The sequence below is a fragment of the Corvus hawaiiensis genome (assembly GCF_020740725.1).
Source record: "Corvus hawaiiensis isolate bCorHaw1 chromosome 31 unlocalized genomic scaffold, bCorHaw1.pri.cur SUPER_31b, whole genome shotgun sequence".
Lineage (NCBI taxonomy): Eukaryota > Metazoa > Chordata > Aves > Passeriformes > Corvidae > Corvus > Corvus hawaiiensis.
The window spans coordinates 251,892-276,813 of NW_025963247.1; the positions used below are offsets into that span (position 1 = coordinate 251,892).

At 57.3% G+C, this 24,922-nt stretch overlaps 3 protein-coding genes across 10 annotated transcripts; 1 reads left to right on the forward strand and 2 right to left on the reverse strand.

Annotated features, from left to right (window-relative positions):
• Window positions 1–374: 374 nt before the first annotated feature.
• On the reverse strand, window positions 375–6,784 carry LOC125320651 (zinc finger protein 436-like). Of its 6 annotated transcripts, none has more exons than XM_048293050.1 (5): window positions 6,645–6,784; window positions 4,451–4,579; window positions 3,598–3,692; window positions 3,171–3,269; window positions 375–2,386 (listed from the first exon to the last, which is right to left on the reverse strand). In XM_048293050.1, exons 3-5 carry the CDS (start codon window positions 3,683–3,685, stop codon window positions 510–512), a joined length of 2,064 nt encoding a protein of 687 aa, XP_048149007.1. In that variant the 5' UTR covers window positions 3,686–3,692; window positions 4,451–4,579; window positions 6,645–6,784; the 3' UTR covers window positions 375–509. The 6 variants fall into 6 exon arrangements, with proteins under 6 accessions (XP_048149007.1, XP_048149008.1, XP_048149006.1 ...); XM_048293051.1 differs by having other exon boundaries at window positions 4,451–4,582; XM_048293049.1 differs by lacking the exon at window positions 6,645–6,784 and adding an exon at window positions 4,857–5,618.
• A 510-nt stretch (window positions 6,785–7,294) lies between these two features.
• Window positions 7,295–13,570, forward strand: LOC125320656 (E3 ubiquitin-protein ligase TRIM7-like). Its single transcript, XM_048293063.1, has 7 exons — window positions 7,295–7,831; window positions 9,859–9,945; window positions 10,185–10,412; window positions 10,795–10,817; window positions 10,929–11,044; window positions 11,325–11,357; window positions 11,896–13,570. The coding sequence occupies exons 1-7, from the start codon at window positions 7,319–7,321 to the stop codon at window positions 12,420–12,422; spliced, it is 1,527 nt and encodes a 508-aa protein (XP_048149020.1). The 5' UTR covers window positions 7,295–7,318; the 3' UTR covers window positions 12,423–13,570.
• ZNF692 (zinc finger protein 692) lies at window positions 13,049–20,863 on the reverse strand. Of its 3 annotated transcripts, none has more exons than XM_048293055.1 (12): window positions 20,736–20,863; window positions 19,944–20,140; window positions 19,823–19,854; window positions 19,107–19,484; window positions 18,845–18,893; window positions 18,560–18,697; window positions 17,910–18,038; window positions 16,920–16,986; window positions 15,861–15,923; window positions 15,313–15,607; window positions 14,823–14,922; window positions 13,049–14,374 (listed from the first exon to the last, which is right to left on the reverse strand). In XM_048293055.1, exons 1-12 carry the CDS (start codon window positions 20,757–20,759, stop codon window positions 14,011–14,013), a joined length of 1,836 nt encoding a protein of 611 aa, XP_048149012.1. In that variant the 5' UTR covers window positions 20,760–20,863; the 3' UTR covers window positions 13,049–14,010. The 3 variants fall into 3 exon arrangements, with proteins under 3 accessions (XP_048149012.1, XP_048149013.1, XP_048149014.1); XM_048293056.1 differs by having other exon boundaries at window positions 18,560–18,694; window positions 20,736–20,862; XM_048293057.1 differs by lacking the exon at window positions 16,920–16,986 and having other exon boundaries at window positions 15,313–15,427; window positions 15,529–15,607; window positions 20,736–20,861.
• Window positions 20,864–24,922: the final 4,059 nt, after the last annotated feature.

The following is a 24,922-nucleotide window of genomic DNA, read 5'->3' on the forward strand; positions in this document are numbered from 1 at the left end:
AATGCATCCCAACCTGTCCTTGGTGCATCCCCGGCAGAGTCTGGGGAGGTTCCAGCAGTGCTGGTGATGGGTACAGGTCCCCAGGGTTCTTTTCTGAGCTGTTTGCCCCCAAAAATCCCCAAGGAAGGGGGTTCCCTGTGTGGTTTCACCCTGCCATGCACCCGAGTTGTGTCCCCCACTTTTACCCCCCTAATAGTAGGGCAGAGGATGAGGAGGGTTATAGGGAAAAGTGTCTCCCCACCACCCCAAATGATCATCCGCCTTTCCCCAAATCCACCCTCAGCCTCCCCCATCCCTCCTCTCCGTCTCCCCCCAAAACCCCTTTGGCAGGCATGGCTGCCCCTCCCTGTGCCCCCTTCCCACTGCTTCACCCCCCATCCCCACCCTGACCCTCATTCTGGGGTATCCTGGGCCCCCAAACCCTTTCCCATCCTGGGGCAGGAGCACAGACCACTCTCCATGGGGTGTCCCCAAAACTAGAGGAGGACTCTGAGCACCCCAGTCCCACCTCAGGAGCTGGTAGGAGGAAGGGACACCCAGGGCTCTGGCAGGGTTGCGGCATCACTTTGCAGGGCGTCCCCCTGCCCAGGCCTCCATGCCCCAGTGAGGGGCAGGAGAGCTTTGACCGCCCAGCCCCTGGGCGCTGCAGAGGAGGAAGGCATGGAATGCTTCTGGAAAGCAGAGCTGGGATCCTCAGGCCACAGCTCAGGGGGTGTGGCTGTCCCTCCTCGTTGTTCACCCTCCCACCATGCGGGTGGCAGCAGGGACAGGGGGCTGCGGGCACCGGCACCATGCAGGCGCTGATGGGCCGCCAGGGCCGTGCCAAGGCTGAAGGCTTTGCCGCAATCAGGGCACACGTGGCGCTTTTCGGGGCCGCGCTGGGCATGGGCACGTTGGTGTCGGTTGCGGTGGGAGCTGCGGCCGAAGCACTTCCCGCAGTGGGCGCAGGAGAAGGGCTTCTCCCCAGTGTGTGTGAGCCGGTGCCGGTCGTAGTGGGAGCTCCAGGAGAAGCCCTTCCCGCAGAGCCCACACTGATACGGCTTCTCGCCGCGATGCAGCCGCTGGTGCCGCTCCAGCCCGGCCGGTGAGCCGAAACCCTTCCCGCACTCGGGGCAGGCGTGGGGTTGGCCGGGCTGAGCGCCATGGGTGCGCAGGTGTGCCACTAGCGTGGAGCTGACGGCGAAGCTCTTGCCACAGTCGCCGCAATGGAAGGGTCGCTCGCCTGTGTGCACCCGCCGGTGCCGCTCCAGGTGGGAGCTCACGGCGAAGCCGCGTCCACACTCTCCGCAGCGGAACGGCTTCTCCCCAGTGTGCACGCGGCGGTGCCGCTCCAGGTGTGACACCCACCCGAAGCTCTTCCCGCACGCCCCGCACGGGTACGGTTTGGCTGCTTCCTCTGTGGCTGGCGTGGCATTGTCAGTGTTGTTGGACGGCTGTGCGTGGCTGCGCCGGTGCTTGGCCAGGGCTGCGCTGCAGCGGAAGCGGCGTGAGCAGTCCAGGCAGGGGTGCAGCCGCTCGGAGCTGTGCACGTGTCGGTGCTTGAGCAGGCCCGAGCTGTGGCTGAAGTACTTCCCGCATTGCTCGCAGCAGTGGGGCTGTGGCGCAAGGTCAGCGCCGGCGACAGCCAGCGGGGTCTGCGTGCCCTTGTGCTTAAAGCGCTGTGGGTCTGTCTGGTGGTTGAGGCGCTTCCCGCAGTCGGCACATTTCCGCGGGGCCGGCAGTTGCTCCTCTTCTGCCTCCACACCCTCCTCATCCCCGGCGGCGATGGTGGTGACGTGGGTGCGCATATGGCGGTCGAGGTGGGAGCTCCAGGCGAAGGCCCGCCCACACTCCGTGCACTGGAAGGGCTTCTCCCCGGTGTGAATGCGGCGGTGCCGCTCCAGGTGGGAGCTCCAGGCGAAGGCCTTGCCGCACACGCCACACTCGAAGGGCTTCCCGCCCAGGTGGCTCTTCTGGTGCCGGGCCAGCGCTGCAGCGTCAGCAAAGCTGCGGCCGCACTGAGGGCAGCGGTCAGGCCGAGTGGTGCCGGGCACGTGCGTGCGCCGGTGCGTGAGCAGCGAGGAGCTGACGCTGAAGCGGCGCCCGCACTCGGGGCAGCCGTAGGGCCGCTCACCTGTGTGCACACGCCGGTGGATGGTGAGGTCGGAGCGCTGGATGAAGCCCTTCCCGCAGTCAGGACATGTGTGTGGGCGGTCGCCAGTGTGGATTTTCCGGTGCTTCACTAGGGCTGATTTGTGGCTGAAGGTCTTCCCACACTCGCCGCAGGTGTTGGCAGCGTGGTTCTCGCTCCAGCTTGCGGAGAGCTGAGGGTGCTTCTTGTCTGTGTTGGGCTTTTCCTCAGCAGGTTCTTCCTGAGGTGCTTCCTGCCCTGCTCCTGCTCCATGCTCTGTAGGCAAAGACAGCCAGACACAAAGAAAAACCAAGAAACAAAGTCCCCAGTGAATGTGCTGGGTTGGAAACATTCCTTTATTCGACATTCCTTTGTTCAACACCGAAGGTACTTTGGGATCACTCCACCAAAAGTATCAAAACTTTGAACGATTTACATATTTTAGCAGAAAAAGGAATTAGCACTCATTGCCTCACAAGTTATGTAGTTCTCTTAATTAATTAACATTCTATCTTCAATTAGTTTTTTATTTCTCTCTTCTCACGCCGATTATCCACATTTTCTGCCTTTTTATTACCTTTTTTCCCGGAATGAGCATCTCTGGTTTATGCGATGTGTCTTTGTACTTTATAAATTCTGCATTCCTGGTGTTCAGTTCTCAACAACAAATTTCTCTCCCAGGTTTTGTTAAGTTCCTCCTCCAGGAGGAACTTCCCGGAGAAAGTTCCAGGAGGGTCTCCAGGAGGAAGTGCCTCCTCCAGGTCTGAGAGTAGTGTCCTAAACTTTTAATCTGTTTTTCTAACCCAGAGTTTGCCCATTATCCATTACCTATTTCATGGATTAAATCCCTTCTCAGCATTTTTTCCCACTGCTCCACAGGCTCCTTTTTGAACAGATACAACTTGTTGGGTAATTCTGGGGCTGGGAACATGGGAAGGTGGTGGGAAAAGGAAGGCGAAGGGGAAAGGAACCCTTCTGCTTTTTATTCCACCTGTTTTAGGGAAGGATGGGCAGCAAAAAACCCCCTCCTGCACGTGCAGGAGCAGAATTGGAGCCTCACCTGCAGCTGGGGTATCCTGGGATATGTGGAGATCCAGGGCTGTCGGTTCCTCCCCGTGGTCCAGGCGGGACAGGAGGTCAGGCTTGGAAATGGGGAATTCTGGAAAACATAATTTTTCATCCCCGGAGCTTGAGTTTGTGGGGAAAACCAGAGTTTTCCCAACTGTAGTAAGAGGGTTTAGTGCTGTCCTCTGCCAGAAAATAATGGAGAAGTTGATTCCCACTGCTCCCCCTGCCTTTCCTCATCTTCCTTGGGGAGCAGCAAGTGGGTGAGGATCCCAATCGTTCATTTATTATTATTCCCAGAGGACAGGTTGGGAAAAGGGGGATTTGTAGGTGCTGCCCTGCCCTGCACCCCTTGCATTCCATCAAGGTGAATCATCCATCCCACCCCCAAATTTTCCACCGGGAAGGGGTGGGCTCCTCACCCAGTGCCATGAGTGTCTCGTAGCTCTCCTGCATCACGTCGCGATACAGAGCTCTCTGTCGTGGGTCCAGCACCACACAGGGCTCCATGGCCGGGCTGTGGGAACCCAGAAGAGAGGATTAAGCACTGAAAATTTAATGGATAATTATTCCCTAATAAGGCAACGGCGTGGCCAAGTTGGATCACGGCGTGGGACAGGTGGTAAACAAACCCCTCCATCCTTCCCCCCACAGTGCTGCAGGAAATTCCAACCTTTTGCCCCTACTGCCTCAGGAATTTTCCTTTTTTCCAAAAATTAGTAGGCAGGAAGAAGCAGAAAGGGAGAACAGAAATGCAAAGATTCCTTAAAAAGTAACTGAAAAGGGATAAAACCCCTTCCAGGAAGAACAAGTTTCTGTCATCTGCAGACAAGGCTATGCTGAGAGATCTGGACCCTAAAATTCATTTTCACGCAAATTTTACCCACACAGCTCATTCCCAATGCACCAAACACTGGGTGCTCATCCCCAGAGTCTAGGAATCTCTTCCCAGAGAATCCCGTCACAATCATCCCCAACCCCCCCCAGCAATCACTCCTCCTGCCCAAAAACGATAAATCACCCCATTATTTCCCCATTATCCCCTGAGCGTTAGGGGAAAACCTGGAGTTTTGCCAGCTGTAGGAAGAGTCTTTGATGCTTTCCTTTACAAAAATCACGGAAAAGCAAATTCCCATTGCTCCCCCCGTCCTTCCTCATCCTCCTCGGGAAGCAGCGGGTCCGTAAGGATCCGAATTATTCATTTCATTTTTATTAATTTAAATCCTGGAGGACGGGTTGGGAAAAGGGTGGATTTGCAGGTTCTGAGCGACTTACTGATGCTGGGCATAAACGGCCGATTTCCAGCACGGATCCCTCCTGCTATTTTTCCCTTTATTTTTATTTATTTTGGAGCCCCCACCAGCATCTCATCCTGCTTCATTTATTCCTCGGTGTTTTGCCATCCTACTAAAATAAATGGAAATAAAGGGATCGCCACATCCGAAGGAACCCCACCGAGGTGAAAGGACAACGGGGTGGATTTTGGGGTGGGGAGGTCTTGGGGTTTTTTTTATCATTTTCCCTCTTCCCTGGGACTGGAAGGGGGGGGGGGGGGGGGGGAGGGGGAGGGGAGGGAATCCAGGACCCTGAGGGAAGGATGGAGGATGGAAGGACGGGGATGGGGAAAAACAAGCCATTTTCTGCCTTTTTTTCCACATCCCAACGCGAATCTCCCTGTTACCTGCAGGTCCGGCTCTCCGGCTCGGGAGGTGCTGTCGGCAAAGGCGCCCGCCCCACCCCCGTCCCTTTACTTTCCAAAAAAAAGCCCCTTTTTCCCCAAAAAAGTGGGGACGCGCACGTGGGGAGCGGATGAGCCCCGTCCCCCCGATATCCTAAACGATAAGAGTTTAAAAAAGGAAGGAAGGAAGGAAGGAAAGAAGGAAGGAAGGAAAGAAGGAATTAATAAAAAAAAGGCGGGGGGGGGGGGTTGGGGGGGGAAGAGGGAGAAAAGTGCTGTGCACAATGGCCGGGGCCCTCTGGCGGCAAGAGCAGCGGGTCTGGGCGGAAATTGAAAAAAAACCACTTTGCACAGAGAAAAAAATGCTCACTAATGTCCTGGTGGGGTGTTGTTTTCCTCAAAATGTGAAAAAAAAAAAAAAAAAAGCAGTTTTGGGATTCTCCCGCCTCTCTGTGGGGATGGGGATGAGCCCCAGCGTCACTTTGCTTGTGGGGGCTGCGGAGTGACCCTCTAAATTTACTGGTGCTAAATACATCAAGGATCATTTTGGGACAAAACGCCCTAAATTTGGAGCGGGGGGAGGTACTGGGAGTGTTTTAACCAGTGTGGGCTGAGGGGAAGGGGCTGCGGGGCCACAGGACCCCCCCATTGCGGCGGCTGCCGTGACCCTTCGCAGCAGGAAAAGGGGCAGATTTTGAGGGTAAAAAGGGAGTCTTCTGTCAATGGGGGCATGTCGCGACATCAAGGAGCACCCCCTCAAATATACTAAGACCCCCCCCCCCCCCCCCCCCCCCATGAGGAGTTTGGAGCCCAAAACGTCGTTTCCCCCCGGGGCGGGCGTTTTGCGGGCTTTGCCATCCGACAGGGCACGTCGGCATGGCAACGGCGGTTGGCTGCCCTCACCCAAGATGGTGCCTAAGGCTTCAGGCGGCAGGCGCCATCTTGAGCCGGGCCGCCCGGGCAGCAATGGGGAAGGGGAGCCCGCGGCCATTTTCCCTCACGCCCTACCTGAAGGCGAGGCCGCCATTTCGGAAGAGGGCAGCTCCGCTCTGACCCCAAATTAACCATTTTTAACCCAAATTTCTGCCTTCCCCGACCCTGTGGTAACAAAATATTTCCTCCCCAAAGCCAATCTCATCACAGACAGTGAGGAAACGTAAAGAAAAGCTGTTGTGTCCTCCATGTGTCTCATGCAGGAGGGATTGTTCCCAGTAGGGATGTTAATCTCTAAATCCCGACTGAAAAGGAGAGGGCTGACGAGTGTGCGCTAGGTGGTTTTGGGGTCGTTTTTGTCCATCTGGAGGTTTTGAGTAATTTTTCCCTGAATTCAGGTTCCTGGAGTGGATCTGTGACACTCCTGGGGACATGGCAGAGAGGCTGATGCTGTGAAAACCACCCCAAAAAAGCTCCACTCTCACCCCCTCATGCCAGGAAGCCCCCAACATCCTATGAAGACCCTGAAAATAACCATAGGGCCCTCTGCAGCCCCCCGCCCCCCCCTACTGTCAGGGATCTTTCTAAAACCTATAAGGTTTCCCCTCCCAGCAGCCTATACACCTCCGAACAACCCCTCTGCCCCCCCAACCCTACAGCGACCGAAAAAAACATCCTATAGACCCCGGTAAACCCCCTCAATCCTACAGGAATTCCCCAAAGTCATCCTATACAACCTGATACACCCACCCTAATCCTACAGGATTATAAAAAAACCTATAAACCCCGATACACCCCTCCGAATTCCATAGAGATGGACCCGCAAAAATATTCTATAGACCCCGACAGACACCTCACCTGTTCTACTGGGACTGAGACATCCAACCTCCTCCTGCACCCTATAGGGAACTCCCCTGTCTGAGCAACCGGTAGGGGACCCCTCCCCTCTCCCAGTACCTCACAGACTCCGATACCCCTTCTCAAATCCTATAGGGACCCCCAACTCCCCCACCCCCACAGTGGCCCCCAGGCCCCTCCCATGGGGCCTTATGGGCATCGCCCCCTGCGCTCCACGCGACCCGTGGGGGGCGGCCGTCGCGGCCTTGTAATCCCCTGCGCAAGCCTAGCCGCACCCCCACTGACCACCACCCCCTAACCCCCACCCCCACTGACCACGACCACGACCACGACCACGACCACGACCACGACCACGACCACGACCACGACCACGACCACCTAACCCCCACCCCCTCGCTCCGCTATTCCACATGGCCACGCCCTTTATGTCCCAGTTATTCCATGTGACCACGCCCACCCCCTTCCGCGCAGGGCAAACCGCGCCCCCTTCTCCTCCTGCGCAGGCGCAGCCCCGCACGTTTCCCCCGCGCAGGCGCGGCTCCGCCCCTCGGCCGTCAGTCGGGCGGCGGTGCCGCGCGGAGCGGACGCGCAGGGTTTAGAGAGCCGCTTCCGTCACCGGCGCCACGACCGGGGCCGCCGCCGGGGTCGGGGCCGCCGCCGGGGCCGCGGCCGCCATGGAGGCGCCGCCCGCGCCCCCCGCCGCGCCCCCTGCGCCCTGCAGCGCGGCGCGGAGCCTGCAGGACGAGCTGACGTGCCCCGTGTGCCTGGAGTACTTCAACGACCCGGTGCTGGTGGCCGAGTGCGGGCACAACTTCTGCCGCGCCTGCGTGACCCAGTGCTGGGAGGACTCGGCACGGCGCCTCTGCTGCCCGCAGTGCCGCGAGCCGGTCCCGCAGCGCCTCTTCCGCCCAAACCGCTCCCTTGGCAACATCGTGCATATCGTCCGCCAGCTGGGGCTGCCGCCGGGCCCCGCCGAGCCGCCGCCGGGGCCACCCGCGCCCGCGCCGCCGCTGCCCGCGGCCGCCCCGTCCGGCCCGCCGGGGCCGCCGCGCTGCCCGCGCCACGGGGAGCCGCTGCGGCTTTACTGCGTGCAGGACCGACGTGCTGTGTGTGTCGTGTGTCACCTGTCCCGCGAGCACCGCGCCCACACTGTGCTGCCCGCCGAGGAGGCGGCCCACGCCGCGGAGGTCAGTGCCGGGACCCCCGGGACCCCGCCCGCACAGCGCCCGGCTTGGAGGGAGGACAGCGAGGACGCCCCGCTTGAGGGGGCGGCGGGGCATCGGGACCCCTTCCCCGGAGAGGGAGAGCGCTGCGACCCCTCCCGGGGTGTTGGGGGGCAGTGAAGACCCCGCCCCTCCCGGGGTCTCTTTTGGGGTGCAGGACCCCCTCCTAAGAAATGGGGGATGCAGTAAGCGGGGAGGAGATCGGAAACACCCCCACCCCTAATTGGGGGTGCACAAGGAGATCTCACGGGGTGGGGATGCACCAGGGGCCGCCCCTCTCTGGGGGGAAGCGCCTTTTGGGTGCAGTGGGAACCCCCAGTTCCACAGGGGAGTACAGAAATGAGCCCTCAGTTCCCCCCCACGTGTGGGGTGCAGTCGGGACCCCGCCGATGTGTTCCCCGGCTTCATTTGGGGATATTGGGAGGCAGTTAAGGGCCCCTCCAGGCCGTGTGGAGGTCACGGGGGAGCCCCTCCCCAACTGGGCGCTGCTCCCAGGATTTGGAGTGCAGAAGGAACTGAATCGCCCCAAAACAGGGACAGCTCGGGGTAGGGTGCAGTGAGCAGAGGGTGTTCCCGGTGCGAGATCGAACTGGTTTGAACTGGGACGACACTGGGAAAGGGGTGTCTGGGGGGAAAAGGGGGCACGTCAGTGTGGGGGTGATTGTGCAAAATCCCACCAGCCCCCCCAAAATCCACCGCTCCCCCTTCCCGGGACAGGAGCGAGCTGGAGCCTGAGAAGGAGGGGAGCAGCGGGTGATGTATCCTCCCGCCCCGATCCCGACCCAGGCTGGAAGTGGCGCAGGACCTCCTCCAGGAGCCGCCTGTTCTCCCCCGCCCCCTCCGTTCCCCCCCCAACTCCAAGGCCCTTGGGGAGTGACGCAGAGCGAAAATGGAGCCCCCCCGGCGGCGCTGGGACCTCCCCAAGTCGCGTGTCGTGATCACAGTGGGGATTAATTAGTAATTAAAAGCTCAAGGGCTCGATGTGGGCTGCCAGGCCTCGCTATTCCAGCCAGGAGCAGCGGATCCAGAGGGATCCAAGATGCCGGACGGAGCCGGTGTCGCTGCGCAGTGGCAGCAGGAGGAGGGTGGCACCAGCACGATCCCGAAGGATCAGGGAAGGGGATTGTGGGATCATTAACCACCACGTATTAATGATTGTGGTTATTAAATCCTTTTATATGGGATTTTGTCCCGGAACTCTCCGTGGTTCCTCTTCCGGGGACGCTGGCGCTGTCCCCCTGCCCCAAATCTGGGACTTTGCCCTTTTTTTTAGGACACAAATGTCCTTAGGCAGATCCAGGCTGCCGCTCCCTTGGGACTTTTTCTCCCTCGTTAACCTGCTTTTATGAGTTCTTAATAATTAGTTGTTGCTGAGCTCCCCCCACCTCATTTTTTTCCTGATACATGCTCTAATCTCATGGAAAAATTCCAAAGGCAGCAACTCCTGGCTCTTAACGGTCAAAATCCTTGTATTTTGGGTTTTAGTTACAAAATAAGTGGGTTTATTTGCCCCCAAGCCCAGTTGCTGTTTGCATGGTGTTGCTGGGGCTTCTCTGCCCTCCATGGAGGTCAAACTACTTAAATGAGGATGAGGTTAATTAATTAATAATTAATTCTTAATTTAATGAGGAGTTTGGAGGCAGCAAACCGGGGGGGGGTGGTTCCAGCCCGATTTTGGGGCACCTCGAGGAGGGGAAATGGGGAAGGTGATCCTGGGACGAGGACGGGCATGGGACTGGAGCGTTTGTTTCCTCACAGGCAGCTAAAATTAATTGATTGGGGTTCTTTTCCGGTTTTTGGGCCGGTTGGGGTGAATTCTGGGGTTTTTTGCATAGTCTGAGGTTAGGGTTGTGGGGAGCAGGGCAGCTGCTGGTTCCAGCTCCAAAAAAATCCTCAGATTGGGCAGATTTGGCCATTTTAGCAGCAGCAGCCCTTCCCTCCTCATCACCCACAGGAAGAATTCCCAACTGATCTCCTTGTTCTGCTTCCAGGAGGTGCCCCAGGAGCACTTGAGCTCCCTGAGGAAAGGGCGTGAAGAGGCCAAGGCCGAGCGGGAGCGGCAGAGCGAGGAGCTGCTGGTGAGTGCGGGGGGTCCCCGGAGCCCCCATCCAGGAGGGTCCATCCTCGCTTGGGGGTTCCCTGAGACCCCCGTCCAGGAGGGTTCAGTCTCACCTAGGGATTTCCTGGCTGTGGGAATTTGGTCCCACCTGGGGGATTCCCCCTCCCCGTGGGAATCCCAGCCTTCAGAGATTCTCTCACTTGGGGATGATTCCCTGAGCTCCATGGCCTCATGGGGATCTTCCCTGTGGAATTGCAGAAGCAGACAGAGGTGGAGCGGCAGAAGATTGTGGCTGAGTGCAAGGAGCTGCGGGTGTTCCTGGAGGAGAAGGAGCAGCTCCTGCTCTCCCGGCTGGAAGAGCTGGAGAGGGACATCGGGCGCCGGAGGGATGAGAGTGTGGCCCGGCTGGCTGAGGACATTGCCCAGCTGGACAAGCTCCTGGCAGAGCAAGGCGGGGACAGCGGGACAGGGAACACATCTGGCGAGGTGGGGCTCCTGTTATGTGTCTCCATCGAAAAAATTCTTCTTCATGGACACAGAAATCCCCTCTATTGGGCAAAAATATCCTAATTATAGGGACAAAACCTGTTTGTGGGGATGAAAATTCCATTTATAGGCACAAAAACATCCTGTTTATGGGGTGAAAAAAGGTATAAAAGGTTCAATTTATGGGGCAAAATATTTCCATTTATTGGGGGAAAAATTCCTATTAATGGGGTTAAAAGTTCCATTTATGGAAACAAAAATGTCTTTATAGGGATAAAAGTCCCTTCATGGGGTCCTCCCCGTTTTTGGGGAGGATTTTGAGATCTCTGAGGTAGGAGAGATGCTGATCCTAACAAATTGCTTGGGTTTTTTCCTCTTCCAGAGTGTCGTCCCGGCTGGTAGCAGGTGAGTGAACTGGGTGAACTGGGAGGCTCTGGCTGCAGGCGGAGCTGGTGTTCCAACCCTTCCTAGGGGGAATTCCCTGATTTTGGGTCCCTGACTCCTGTGTCTCTGCAGCCTAGAGAGCTGGATGTTCCTCAAGCCCGAGCCTGGCTTTTCCGAGCTGGAGAAGAAGCTGAAGAGCTTTTCCCAGAAGAGTGCGGTGCTCAAGGAAGTGCTGCTGGAATTCAAGGGTGAGCCTGACAAGAGCCTTCCTGGAAAAAATCACTGCTTCCCAGCCAGGATCCCGTGTGGAAGTCCACCAAAATCAGGGCTGGGACGGAACCTGGCTCTTACTTCCCCCCCCCTGGGCTGACTGGGAGAGCTCTGGGTTGTTTGAGCATTGGCTCATCCCAGGGAAAAGGTGGGGGAGCAGTGATTTCCCTGGGATTTGAGTGTGGATGTGTGGAGTAGGGATCATTCCCATGGCTTGGGCAGTTCTGGGGGCTCAACTTCTTCCTTCTCTTCCCGCAGAAAACCTGCGCTTCGAGCTGGAGAATGACACAGGTGAGGCTGTCAGGATTGGGATAAGACTTCCCTTTTCCAGGGGTTTGCATGGAATTGGCTGGAATTTGGGGCCGTGACTTCCCTTTTCCAAGAGATAATGTGGGAATTTGCCGGGATTAGGGGTTATGGGAGCTCTAACCTCCCTTTTCCAACGGTTGGAATTGTTGGGCTTGGGTTCTGTGTGGGCTCTTCAAGATGCTACAGGTGACTCACCTGTGTCCTTCCCCTCAGGTTTGGGACACAGACAATGGATCAGTTCCAACACAGGTGGGACAATGATCCCAGAGGTGTCTCATCTGTGTTGTCCCCATTGGGTTTGGGACAGAGAGAATGGGTCAGTCCCCAGACAGGTGGTAGAATGAGCCCACAAATGACTCACCTGTGTTGTCCCTGTTGTGTTTGGGGACACAAACCATGGCTCAGTCCCGCCACGATTCCACAGGTGACTCACCTCTGTCCTCCCTGGTGGGTTTGGGACACAGCCACTTGAGTCAAGCCCTCCACTCCCACAGGTAACTCCTTCCCTTTTCCCCTCCAGGCGACCTCTCCCTGGACCCCGACACGGCCAACCCCTACCTGGTGCTGTCGGAGGACAAGCGGAGCGTGCGGCTCCGCGGGGCTCCCCAGGAGCTGCCGGCTCATCCCAAACGCTTTGACTATGCCTTCTGCGTCCTGGCCTCCGAGGGCTTCTCTGCTGGCCGCCACTACTGGGAAGTGGAGGTGGGAGACGGGGAGAGCTGGGTCCTGGGCGCCGCCCGCGAGTCCGTGCGCCGCAAGGAGAAGGTCGACTTCGCCCCCGAGGAGGGGATTTGGGCGGTGGGGCTCAACTGGAAGGGCAAAAATTGGGATCAGTACCAGGCGTTCACATCTCCTGAGACGCCGCTGTCCCTGTGTGAGCGGCCACGCAAGATCGGGGTGTACCTGGACTATGAGGGCGGGTGGGTGGCATTTTACAATGCCGACAACATGGCTCCCATCTTCACCTTCACTGCCGCCTTCTCCGAGAGGATCTTCCCGTTTTTCTGGCTCTTCTATGTGGGCTCCTCACTGTCCCTCTGCAACTGAGTCTGCCCAGCTCACTGGTGTTGCCCCCTCTCCTCCGCCATCCTTAGGTTTTCCTTTGCTTCCAAGCAAAATGCCCCAAATCCTGCCCTTGGCCATTAAGGGGGGATTTTTTCCCGTTGCAATTCAAAGTTTGGAGTCTTTTTGCCCCCAAAATCTTCCTCAAGGGCATTGGTTGGCGAGGGGGGGGCTGCTTGAGCACCCCCTCCCTGTTGCTGGTTAAACACCGCTGTAGTTAATTTTGTATTTTTCTTTGGAGTTGGAGCCCCATGGAACAGGGAGAGGCTGATCCCATCCCACCTCGAACCGTAGCCAAAGCTTTGTGCCACCCCCCCCTCGCCCCATCCTCCCAAGAATGCTGTGTGGAGAGGAGGGGTCTGTCCCCCCATCTCCCCCTTCCCCCCCCCCCCTCCCCGTTTGGACACCAGGTCATCTTTAGCCATCTTACCCTCCCCTGGGGAAAGGGCCGAGCCCGTCCTGCTGTTGCTGAGTGACCGTCCCCAATCTCCCCTGTTGCCCCCCATTTCTCTCCTTACTCCCCCCATTGTCCCCCCCTCCTTGCCCCTCCATCTCCCCCAATGCCCCCCCATGTCCCTCTTTGCCTCCTCATCTCCCTCACTGCCCCCCTATTTCCCTCCTCATCCCCCTGTCTCCCCCTTGCTTCCCCCAAACTCTGAGCCCCCAGAGCACCAGGATCCCAGGAAGGGGCCATGGATATTTGGGGTCACCCCAAACCCAGGCCAGGGTCAGCTGGGGGGTTTTGGGGGGGCTGGGGGGTCCGTGTTCTAGGTGTGATCTTGCGCTTGCCCGCTCCCCTTGCGCCCTCCCCGCTGCTGCTGTTCGTGTCCTTTGCCCTGTCACTGTTAGTGGGGAAATAAAATGTTGCTGTGCAAAAAAATCCCTAAAACCCGATAATTTGGGGGTTTTTGGTGCTGGGGGAGGAGGAAAAGCTGCTCCTGCTCGGGGGGAACGGAGACAGGGACGTGCCCTTGTCCCCAGACTGCTGGGGTGGAACGCAGAGGGCTTTTGTGGCCACTTGGGATTCACTAATTGGTCCCAACTTGGAGCTTCCAAATATCTGTAAGTTCAAATTCTGGTTTAAATCCAAGTTTTAAATGGAAATTAAATAAAGTTTGAAGGAAAAGCTTGAAGCTCTGGGAGCTCCCACTCTGGGAGCTGGGCACTCCCTGTCAGCCCAGTTTGGGGGCACAGCCCCACTGGGAGCTCCATCTCATCCCAGTTTGGGTCCCCAATTCCTGGGTGTTTGGTGTCTCCACCCCCTCTTCAAGCCCTTTTCCTGTGCCCAAACCACCCAAATATCACTCTTCTGTCTCTTTTCCATAAAAATCTGGCACCAAATCCCACTTTTACCCAAAATAAGTCTTTACTGAGGATCCACCTGTGGCAACAGTGCTGGGCTCGAGGGAAGCTGGGATTTGGCAGAAAAATGGATTTGCCCCAGGATTGGCAGAAAAGCTGAGATTTTCCCAAGTTTTGCCTCTCCCATGTAATTTTGGCACCTGGAGCCACTGCAGGGTCCAGCATCGTCCCTGATCCTGCTCCAGTCCCCAGACCGGGGGGACAGGTCCCTCTAGGACCCCCCCTCGCCCATCCCCCGGCCTTGGGGCGTGCCTGGATCCTGCCCGACATCCCCCCCCCCATACTCCAGTGGGGTCCTCCCTGTGTCCCCCCCGCTGCCCAGGACATCCCCAAGCAGCTCCAGGGGTTCCACTGGCCCAGGGGGCTCCGGGTGCTGCTGGATTCCCTCGGGCTGGGGTGGTCCCTCGAGCCCCCTGGGATGGCTCTTGCTCTTGTGGGCGGTGACGTTGTCCCTCTTTTCAAACCTCTTCCCGCAGACATCGCACGGGAATTGGTAGAAGGAGTCGGCGTCGTGTTTCCTCATGTGCCAGTTCAGGGAGGCTTTTTGGCGGCAGGTGAAGCCGCAGATCTCACACCTGGGGGAGATCCCGGCAGGAGTAAAAAACCCCAGGGATGAGGCACAGGGAGAACTGGCCCTGCCGTGCTCGGGGCTGGAATGTGCTGTGGGTTGAAGCTCCAGCGCCCTCCTGGCATGAACACGTTGGACAGGAGTCCTCTGTTCTGCATTAACCTGCGCCTACTTAACACTGCCCTGGAGCTGAGGCTGGAGCTGCTGGATCTGGGCACAGCCAGCTCCAAGGGCAGAAACCTCGTGAGAAATCCCAGCCCAGCTTTTGGCTGGATGCCATGTGTTGAGGAGCTGATTTTGGGTTGAAAAGGGTGGGAAGAGGCTCTGAGGCTGAGCAGAGCTGCAGAGATGGGACTGGGACTTACCGGAGAGGTGGAAACGGGACTGGGATTTACTGGAAGGGCAGGGATGGGACTACGACTTACTGGCAAGGCGGAAATGGGACTGGGACTTACTGGAGCGGCTTCTCCCCAGTGTGGATCCGTCGGTGGATGATCAAATTGCTGCTGGTGCGGAAGGAGCGCGCACAGAACTCGCAGATGTAGTCCCGCTTGTCTGGGAGCAAAGGAAAATGGATCAGGCTGATCCGGCCTGGAAAAACCCTCCAGGCCCTCGGGATGTGCTTTGGGAGCAGGGAGACTTCCCAGCATGGGAATGGAGATGATAAGGGAGAGATTCAGGGAGCAAAGGGCAACAGCGATGGTTCCCGGCGATGGGGATTTGGGACCGGCTGGCCATGGCCCAGCGGGGAGGGGGGTACAGGAGGTGAGAATCCAGTGGGAGCGGGTGGAATCCGTATAAGAAGTGTGAGCCATAAGGGAGCTGTAATCCCTATGGAAGGAGGTGTGATCCATACAGGGGAGTTGTAACTCCTACAGGAGGATGTCCAGGAATGTGTAATCCATAGGGGAGGAGGCGTGATTCCCGTGGAAATGCCCTGCTCACCACTGTGCAGCTTCTCGTGTTCCTTCAGGTGCTTCTTGAAGTTGAAGGATTTCCCACAGGTGGGCTCAGAGCAGGTGAAGGTTTTCTGGTGCACATGCTGGTACTTCTGGTGGTGCTGCCGGGGGGAAAAGCCCATCAGCTCCCAATTCCAGCTCCAGGACACCCCACCCAGGCTCCCCAGCGCTCCAGGAAGAGCCAGTCCCTCCAGGCGCTCACGTTCAGGTACTGGCGGTTGGAGAAGATTTTTCCGCAGCCCTCGAAGTCGCACAGGAGGATCTCGCGCTTTGCCGCCTTCCTGACAGAGAAAACATGGGAAAAGTCATTGGCAGGAAGGAGGAGGAGGATTGGAAAAGCTGTGGGATATGGATCTGGCCCCTGCTCCTTCCTCCTCACCCACCTTCCCTTTTTCCCACCCATAAAATCTAAAATGAAGCAAATAAACCCTTTCAGAGCTTCCTGCCTGTCCCCCATGGAAGAGCTGAGCGCCTCTTCCTGGGAATGCCTGAAAACTTCCCTGGCCCCTTCCCTCCCCCCCCTTTCCCAGGTACCTGATCCTCTTGGGGCCGATCTGAGCCACATCCTTGTCGCTTGCCCGTGGTCGCCGCCGGCAACTGCAATAGGAAAGAGCCATTTGAGCCAGGCCGTGGTGTCCCCTCGCTGTCCCCAAGCCCAGAGCCAAGAAACCAAAAGATTCCCGAGGAAATCCCACATTAAATCATCCTCAGGGCCAGCATTTCTCCTATTTTCACCCCACGGGAGCAGGACACGCTGGAACAAACACATCGTTCAGGCATTAAAATAAGAACAAATTCTTTATTGCTTGTTACAAAACCCTTTTCACATGGTTTGGATGTGTCCCAGGACACTGAAATTGGCTCCCAGCCTGGTTTGATCTATAATTCATCCATGGCTCCCTGGAAACCACAACTATTCCTGGCTGTCACCCTGGAATTAAGGAAAGATCCATTAAAAGTGGATTAAAGCAGGGTTTGGGGAGGAGAAATAACAGGATGGTGAGAGATGCCAATGCCCAAGCATGGATTCAGCCTGGGGCTTGTCCCAAATCTCTTAAAAACAGGTTTTATCAGCTCAGGGTGGCTTTACCTGGGGGAGGGAGAAGAGGAGGAATGCTTCGACATCTGGAAGCTCCTCCTTTGCTCATAAGCCAGGATTTTATCTCCCATTTTTGACTTGCTGTGACAAAAGAGGGGGGATAATTAACCAAAAGATTAGAAATACGATCTGTGTTGCCAAACTCGGCCCAAAAAGCGCTGACCCAAAGCTTAGGCTTGGCTTTGGGGAAGGGGTTGGAGAGCTACAATCAAGGCAGTTTTTGAGGCACCATCCCCACCGGTGCCTCAAAAGAGCCACCAGCCCCCAGGTTGGACATATTTGGAGGGCTGGACCCTGGAATTTGGGGTGGAAATCAGGCAGAACCCAATAAGCACCAGAAAAAAAACCAAACCCCACATTTAATTCACTTTTGGCCTCAAAAAGGATGGCCTCGATTCAACCCGGACTCTTCCACCCTCACATTGGATTTGGGAGCCTGGGATCCGCATGCCCAGCGATGGCAGGGAGAGGGGAAGAGCAAATTCCAGCATTACCTTCACTGGGATTGGGTCTCCAGGAAGGGTGGTCCCTCTTCCAGCTGCATCTGGGGAGGTTCCAGAGCTGCCGGGAGAGGGGAGGGCGTTCAGCATCCAAAAGGAGCCGCTCAAAGGGATCGATCAAAGCCATAAGGGAGTGGCATAACACTCACCTGGGGAAAGCTTTGGGATGGGATTGGCACTGAGCCTGTCTTTCAGTAGACAGATGAAGGAGTTACGGCTGATTCCAAGGAAAAGGGGGGATTTAACCCCCTTATTGTATCAAAAGCGTAAGAAAATCCATCCAGGTGAGGTGTCTAGGTGCGTCGGATCTGAGGCCGTGCACAGACCGAGCCCCAACCCAATGTCCCCTTAATGCTTGTGCAAAGCCCCAGTGAAGCCCTGAGGGCTGATTAGAGCTTTTTTAGTGCAAAACATTGAATTTTATGTGCCTGGAAAGGAGAGCTGGCAACCCAACACTCGGCCCCAAAGCTGCTGGAGAAGCCGCAGATCCATCGGTGGAGGAGATTGTGGTGGGCTGATAGATTTTGGGCTGTTCCATCTCCAGTCTGCTGGAGGCTTCAATGCCCACCACAGTTCTGGTTCAATGGGTCTTTGCTGCCCTCCGTGGCGGCCCCAGCCTCGGCAGCCTCTCCTCATTCCCCAACCATCCTGGACTGGCCCCACGAGGGACAGGGTGGGTGACGCGAGGCTCATGAAGCCCCTGCAGCGACGTTGGTGAGCCAGACCCCCCTTTGCTCGCTCAACACCCAGTGAGACCAAGAAACACGGCTCTGCCCTGCGGTCAACGGTGTCACGGGGAGGGTTGACCCCCCCCCCATGGGGACACGCAGCTCTTGCTCCATGGCCAACAATGTCATGAGGAGGGTTAACCCCACTGGAGACACACAGTTCTTGCCCCATGGCCAACAGGACTGGACACTCCCAAGATGATGACTCTGAACCCCCTCCCCTCATCCCTTCACCGCTGTGGCTGCCATGGCTCACCTGACCCGTCCGCTCTTCTCCTCTGAGGGGCCAGAGCTGGGCAGGGGCGGCTCGAGCAGGGGCTGCTCCTCCTTGATTGGCTTCTTGCGGGCCTTGGGTTGGCTCTGGTGTCGCTGTGGCTCTGAGTCGCTGTGGGGGGCACAGACCAGGGTGGCTGAGGGGGTTGGCTGGTTGATGGGGTGAGGTATGGGTTAGATGTGGTAGGAAATGAGTTAGTTGGACATGGTTTAGACATGGGGTGGTCATGGATTAGACACGGGTTGGTCACGGAAGGCCGTGGTTAGATGTGGAAGGACGTTGTTTGGACGTGGCTGCACATCGTTTGGGTGTGGAAGGACATTAGTAGACGTGGCAGGACACAGTACGACATGGTTGGCCATTAGTTGGACGTGGCAAAGACCCTCCCCCAGGCGAGACACAGTGAAAATACCTCCCCAAAATTCTGTGCCCTTTGACCCCAGAAAGACCTTATTTTAGCACCACACAGACACTATTCCCACCTCCAGGGCAGCAGGACAAGCACGTGGCAGAGACATGAGGCCTGAAACCCTCCCAGTGCAATATTGGTCTGAACCGATACGGTGTCAGTGGGCACCGAGGAGTGGCTCCCACACGATCCCGATCTGCAGGCTCCGTCACAGCGCTCCCACCTGTCCAGGGACGGGTGGTAGTTCTCATCATGTAGGTCATCGGTGTAGGCCAGGTCATCACCCTCGGCGAAGTCCTCGTCCTCCTCTTCCTCTCGGGGCTCAACTCCTGGCTCTACGTCCTTCCCCGGGATGGCGCTGCTGGACAGCGAGCTGGGTCAACTCTGCCACGATGGCTCAACCACAGACAGTCACATTGGCCAACACTGGGGACCCAGGGATGGGTCAGACAGGGCCAAATGCAACCATCGGCCTCACCAGAGGACGCTTGTGGGTGCCACCACTCACCTCCCGCCAGCTGCTGCCACAGGCCCCGGTTCCGGTGGCACCTGGCGGGCTGAAAGGGAACAGGAGGGTGGTGAGGAAGGGCTGGGAGAGGTGAGGAGGATGAAGAATTGCGAAGTATGGGGCTGTTGGAAAGGCCCACAGGGTTGGGGCAGCGTTTGATCCCAGTGGGATGGTGGTCACTGAATCCCTAGAACTGGGAGAGGGGCGGAAGGTGGGGAATCAAAGGGAGTTGAGGGTGGAAAGATGACCTGGAGGAGCTCACCTGTGCCACCACTGTCACCACCATCTCCCAGCTCCTCGCCCCGATCCCCATCACCACAGGGTGACCCGGCCACTCCCTCCACTCCGGCCTTGTTGGAGCCCGGCATGGCCCTACGGAGCGAGTGCCGGCGTCCAGCATCCAGGGAGGGGCTGCCTCCCTGGGCCGCCCTCGGGGGGTCACTGGAGGGGCTGTTGGGGACCCCGGAGCCGCCCCACGAGAAGCGGTGCCCAGCTACGCACTCCCAAACCAGCGGGGCTGAGCTGCCTGGTGCTGGCAGCAGGATGTCCGGCACGAAGCCGCACTCCTGGCCATGGCCATGGGACAGCACGACCAGGCGCTGCAGTGCAGCCGGCTGGAGCCGCTCCAGCTCCAGCTCTCCTGGGAAAACAAAGAAATCTGTGAAAGACAGCTCCATAATGGCATTTTGGGGGGGGGGGCTGGGACACCTGCAAGCCCCCCTCCACCTTCCTCAGGCTCTTAGGCTTCCTCCTTGTTAAGAGCAACCGTCAAACAGCTTCCCAAAAATGAGCTGGGGATGGCAAAAACAGGGAACACAGGGAGGATTTGCCTAGTGCTCAGGGGGGTGAGCAAACTCAAGAGCAGCTCCAGGTGCTTCTCCAGCACCCAACCCAACGGGAGTCCTCCCTCTCCACCATGAACTTCTTATGTACCCAAACTACTGGATGCCAGCATGGAATTGGGAGGGAAGCACATACCTGGGCTCCAGGTGCAGCCATGAGAGCTGTACCTGCACGGGAAGACAGAGGTGAGCAAGCAAAAACCTGAATTTTCCCCATGAGAGGTGGGTTTCAATCGTTTTTAAGCCCCTCTAGTGACCTGTCAAGGAGGAACTGGGCCAACTGGGAGTGCAGGGTGAATCCAAGCTGCTCCTTGAGGCGGCACCAGCGCTCCAGGTGCCCCCCGATGCGGATGCGGCACTTGCTGCGCCGTGCGTCCAGTTCCCGGCGCTTCTGGCGCCGGACGCACTCTGGGGCCCGCGGACGACCCCCGCGGGCCGAGTCCACTGGGAAGGGCTGGGGGGACACAGGGGGTTTAGAGGGGGATGGGGAATACAGGGGTGGTCTGAGCCTGGAGGGGTCAGGCGGGGAATTTGGAGTATCACGGCTCCGTAGGAGAGTCCGGAGGTGACAGGCAAACATGGGAAGCGGACATGGACAGGGCCCTGTTGCACGGGTGGGGAATCCTGGGGGCTCAGGGAGGACGTGGGGGGACACACAGGGATATGGGCAAGTGCTGGGGGGGGTGACAGGGTACACGATGGGGGGACACAGGGGTGGCGCAGCATCATGGGGGGGGATGGGCAGGGGATCGGGTGAGGAATTAAGGTCTCCTGGCTCCATAGTGGTGTCATGGGGGGGGGGGGGCAAGGGACATAGGAGGGGTCACAAGGGGGGGCGGGGAGGCACCCACACTGCTTCCAGGCCCCACCCCTCTTAGCCTCGCCCCGTTTAAGCCCCGCCCCCTTCCCGCCGTTTCCCCCGGGCCCCCCCGTCCCCCCCCCGCCTGTTCCCGCCGCCGGGCCTTAAAGCGGATGGGGCGGAAGGGGGAACGTCCGCGACTCCATGCGCTCCCGCCGCCCTCTCCGCCCGCGCCCCGCCGCCCGCGAACCTCCTCTGCCGCTCCGCGCTCCATTCCGCGCCGAGGGGGCCCCACCCCGGGCCGTGCCCCCTTTAAGAGCCACTGGACCCACCCCCTCCTCGCTCACGCCGCTCATGGACGGCAGCAAAGATGGAGGAGGCTCCGCGCCCCGCGCGTGCGCGCAGCCGCGGGGGCCGTGGGGAGGTACGGTCCCACCCAGGGGACAGCATGGGAAATTCCCGCAGGGGATTGGGGTGGACACGGGGCGAGAGGTGGAGACAGGAGACGGACATAGGGTGACATAGTGTCAGGAAAACTACTCCACAAACACCAGAGGTTTATGTCCAAAAAGGAGACAGAGGAGTCCTGTTATTTTATTTGAATAAAGGGACCTTTTTCGTTGTTTATTTTATCTCTCAGTGCTAATTTCATCAACCAGCAGGCCCAGAGCTTGTTTGTAAAGACGAGTTTCTCATTCCTTTCAATACGGAGACACAGGAGGGGCATGGGGGACAAGAGAGAGAGACACACCTACCTCACAGCTGTCCCCAAGACACTGGGGGGCTCTTGGAGTTGCTGGGAGGGGATGTGAGGCACTGGGAGACCCTGAGGCACACATGACACAGTACCGCGGGTAGAATCATCCCATGGTAGGGGGAATCCTCAGGAGCTCCTAGGGCCGTCTCAAGGACCTGGATGGTTTTAGGGGTCCTATAAACGCCTTGGGTGGGGCCTATGCAACTCTCTGGGAACTGGGAGGGGTTTTGGTGGGCCTTAGGGAATTTGGGGGCCCATAAAAACCCCCTAATAAAACCAGTGGGAAGGAACTGGGACTCCTGGGAGTGATCCAGTCACTGAAACAGAGAAGAAAAGAAGTCGAAGTCACTCCAACACCGCAGAACCTTCCAGAAACCCCAAGGACACAGCCCACAGCCCCCTGGGACCATCCAGGACCACTCCAGGCCAGGCAGAGGCAGGGTTCCTGGCAGCGTTGGTCTGGGAGAAATCCTGTGCTGTTCACAATTTTAGGAGCCCACTCCCGGCCACCGGCACCCAGAGGCTAATGCCGGCCCTATTCCATGGGAAACAAAACACAGCCACCCAGTTCCTTGATATCAGTTTCAAGGTGGCCTTTGGCACTCCAAGGGCAGCCAGAGGCTCAGCTGCTGGCAGCTTCAGTCTGGGAGAAAGCCCACGCTGTTTGCAACTTTAGGAGGCGGCACCCCAATCCAGGGCGCCTGGAGGTGAAGAGTTAGGTTTGAAAAAAACCTGAAACGCAAAAATCATCCACACAAGGTCAGAACCATTCCTCGCCCACATTCTCACAGGCAGACACAAACAGACAGACGAACACACACTCACAGACAGCTACAGACAGTCACACGCTCACACACAGTCACACGCTTTTCAGCATAGACCCTGACTGCAGCCCTTCGTCAAAACACTCTCCTGAAGAAGACGCTTCAACGCACCTTCCGGCTGCCGCTCCTTGACGTCGAAGGGTAGATTCCGGGAAAAATCGGTAGTATCAGTGACGGTGGAGATCCGAAGCTGCCTCAGGAACCTGCGAGACAACGTGAGGCGGTCGACGAGAGGCCGACATCCAGGAGTTATCCCCACGCCAGGCCCATAAATTTTCTACCCAAAAGCCCATAGACAAGAGATGAACTGTCAAGTTTTATGACTGTTCTATCTAACCATGATTCCTCGTGCCGGGACAGGGTGGCTCTGACCGCAAGTAGCACACAGACGGGCTGTGCACCAAATCTAAGCAAAGATGACGAGAGGGCTTGAGATGAGTCTCTGGAAGATTAATTCTCAAGCACGATACACTTTGAGGCGACGGAACTAACTGCAGTCACACGGGGAGACTGTGGTACGCTCCAGCTAGAAGTCCAAGGGAACGGTGCGTGAAAAGAAGGCACTACCAAAACTGAGAAGGAAGATGGATGAGAACATCTTGGGTACTTCTTCCTGTCTCAAGAAGCAAAAAGGTAAAGATGCCGGAATAAGCGTGCGAGTAGAGTACGGCCGCTATGGCCCGGAACACTGCCGCTAAAGCACCGGGACATAACAAAGCCCTGTGACACAGAAGACAACGGAAGCAACAACATAGACACAAGTTGAAACTGCCCAGCAGTTTCACCTGATGGAACCAAGATTATTAGTGCAAGATGAGCTGGAGACCGATGATGCCAAGAAAAGAAGGCTCTACAGCAATAGCATGCGACAGTGAAACGTAACTCCTTATGAGAAGTTAGTGCCAAAGCTGCTAAGAGGACGCTTGAGAAGCTCAGTAGGCTAGAGACGGAGGTGACAACTACCAGGGAACCGGAGCGATCGCTCTGGCCCCGAAGGTGGGCTCCTTGGGTGAAAGGATCAGCGACGACGTCGAGACTCAAAGAAGGCAGATGATGCGAAGCTCGCGAGAACATGGAGACGGGTCGGAACTGCCCTGCCCGGCAAAGGGTCAGGTGACGCTGAGGAAAAACCCTCTCCCTTTACTTCCCAGGGGCATGTCCCGCTACAGCCCTCTCCTCTGAGCTAACTTCAAATTGTCTCCTGTGACTCCAAACGTTTTTCCCTTCTCCTGACCACCGGTCCCAACACTTAGCTTTCGGCAGATGAGCGGACAAAACCCATCCTCAGTGGAAAAGAACACGTGGGCACCATGGATGTCACTACGTTTGCCACGGTCTATTTCAGTGGCTGCAAAAATTCAGAAAATTCAGACTGCGATGCAACACCTCAGAAGTGTCCCCTTCCTCAACGCCCCTCTCCCTCATAACTGCTGAGACTCATCACTTACCTGCTGTTTCAAACTTGGGCTCCACAGCTGCTTACGGCACCTAAGACGACAGAACAGAAAACGTGACTATTGCCCTCGAGAAGAGTAAGTCCCAGGGTTCCTCTGCACCGCCTCCCCGGCTCACCTCAAATCTTCATCCGACGCCAGAGGTGGCCCGGCTGACACCTGCAAAGTGAAAAGGCACACGCTTAGCATGGCGCCACATACCGCTCGCCCTAACCCAAATGCCGACTCACCCGTTCGCCTCTATTTATTGGCATGTCCAAGGCAGTGGCAGCACCTGCAAAGAAAGAAAGAAAAAAAAAAAGCATGCTGACATAGTGGGAAACCACCACCTTCCTGTTCCAATTGAAGCACATCACACCTATACCATAAGCTTGCACCCACCAGGCCACCAGGAACCTGGGCCAGGACATCTTGTGAGTGGACCACCTAAAAAAGAACAAACAACAACGGATGCTTAGAGCTGCACCATAAATTGATACCCGACCAACAACAACTCATTTTGTCCACTGATCGCCGCTCACTTTGCTCACCTGACCTTGACTGCTGCTATCCAGCTTTACCTCCTAAAAATAAAAACAAAGAACAATGCTATAACACAGCCACCATTTACGCTTGCCCTGCAAAGACAAACGGTGACAGACCTTCCCATGGGAACCCCCTCACCCGGTGTAGGGCGCTCTGCCACGGATTTAACCCGTCTGCATCTGAAAGAAAGTGATGACAAAATTCAAAGGGCTGCATCGTGACTTAACAGCTCCAGCCATCCCGTGTACATCTAGGAATATCATCTAGAGGCCAAACTACACCCTACATGACAAATTTCAAGTCCCCAAGCCTTGTCCTCTTACACCTATAGGCCAGGCTATGCAGCAGGGCAGAGCAGCTCCAGACCAAACCCATGCAGGCACCCATGACACAGCAGATGACAAACGAGGGGAAGCGACGAGGAGAGAAAACTCTCGACGAGGAGAATGACTGCAAGCACATCGAATGGCTAAGACTAAAGACACGAGATGCCCAAAAGACACAGAACGTACAACAGACAAGTGACACAACATGCACCGGGACTGCTCTGCCCCACGCACCTCGGCCTTGTGATCAAAAGTGAGACTTTCCCTTTACAGGGCCTAAGGGGTCCCCTCTTGGTTATCCCCATCTCCGAAGCTGACTCAATATTCTGTCCTGGCGAGCCCTGACCTGACACCCCGCTTTCACCCCCTCGACTTATCTCTCAGACGTCCGGGGAATGTAATCCGCCTTGGGTGCAAAAGAAGGCCGCCTTGTAGTCCTGGACTCTCCTGCCCTCGCTGGGTGGCTGTCTCTTAGTCAGCTACAATAAGGATAACTAAAGAAGCATCAGTGCAGGAACTTAGTGGCACCTCGGCCAGAACCCGACAATTCC

Excerpts from the sequence above, each read along its gene's own strand:
- ZNF692 (XM_048293055.1), bottom strand. The coding sequence starts at position 20,759 with ATGGAGCGCGGAGCGGCAGAGGAG. Across the intron at positions 15,924-16,919 it reads GAGACCCAATCCCAGTGAAG|TTGCCGGCGGCGACCACGGG; the intron begins GTAATGCTGGAA and ends TTCCTATTGCAG. Across the intron at positions 14,375-14,822 it reads ACTGGGGAGAAGCCGCTCCA|GTGTGAGATCTGCGGCTTCA; the intron begins GTAAGTCCCAGT and ends GATCTCCCCCAG.
- LOC125320656 (XM_048293063.1), top strand. The coding sequence starts at position 7,319 with ATGGAGGCGCCGCCCGCGCCCCCCGCCGCGCCCCCTGCGCCCTGCAGC. Across the intron at positions 10,818-10,928 it reads GTCGTCCCGGCTGGTAGCAG|CCTAGAGAGCTGGATGTTCC; the intron begins GTGAGTGAACTG and ends GTGTCTCTGCAG. Across the intron at positions 11,045-11,324 it reads AGTGCTGCTGGAATTCAAGG|AAAACCTGCGCTTCGAGCTG; the intron begins GTGAGCCTGACA and ends CTCTTCCCGCAG.
- LOC125320651 (XM_048293054.1), bottom strand. The coding sequence starts at position 3,685 with ATGGAGCCCTGTGTGGTGCTGGACCCACGACAGAGAGCTCTGTATCGC. Across the intron at positions 3,270-3,597 it reads CGAGACACTCATGGCACTGG|AATTCCCCATTTCCAAGCCT; the intron begins GTGAGGAGCCCA and ends TATGTTTTCCAG. Across the intron at positions 2,387-3,170 it reads CCAGGATACCCCAGCTGCAG|AGCATGGAGCAGGAGCAGGG; the intron begins GTGAGGCTCCAA and ends CTTTGCCTACAG.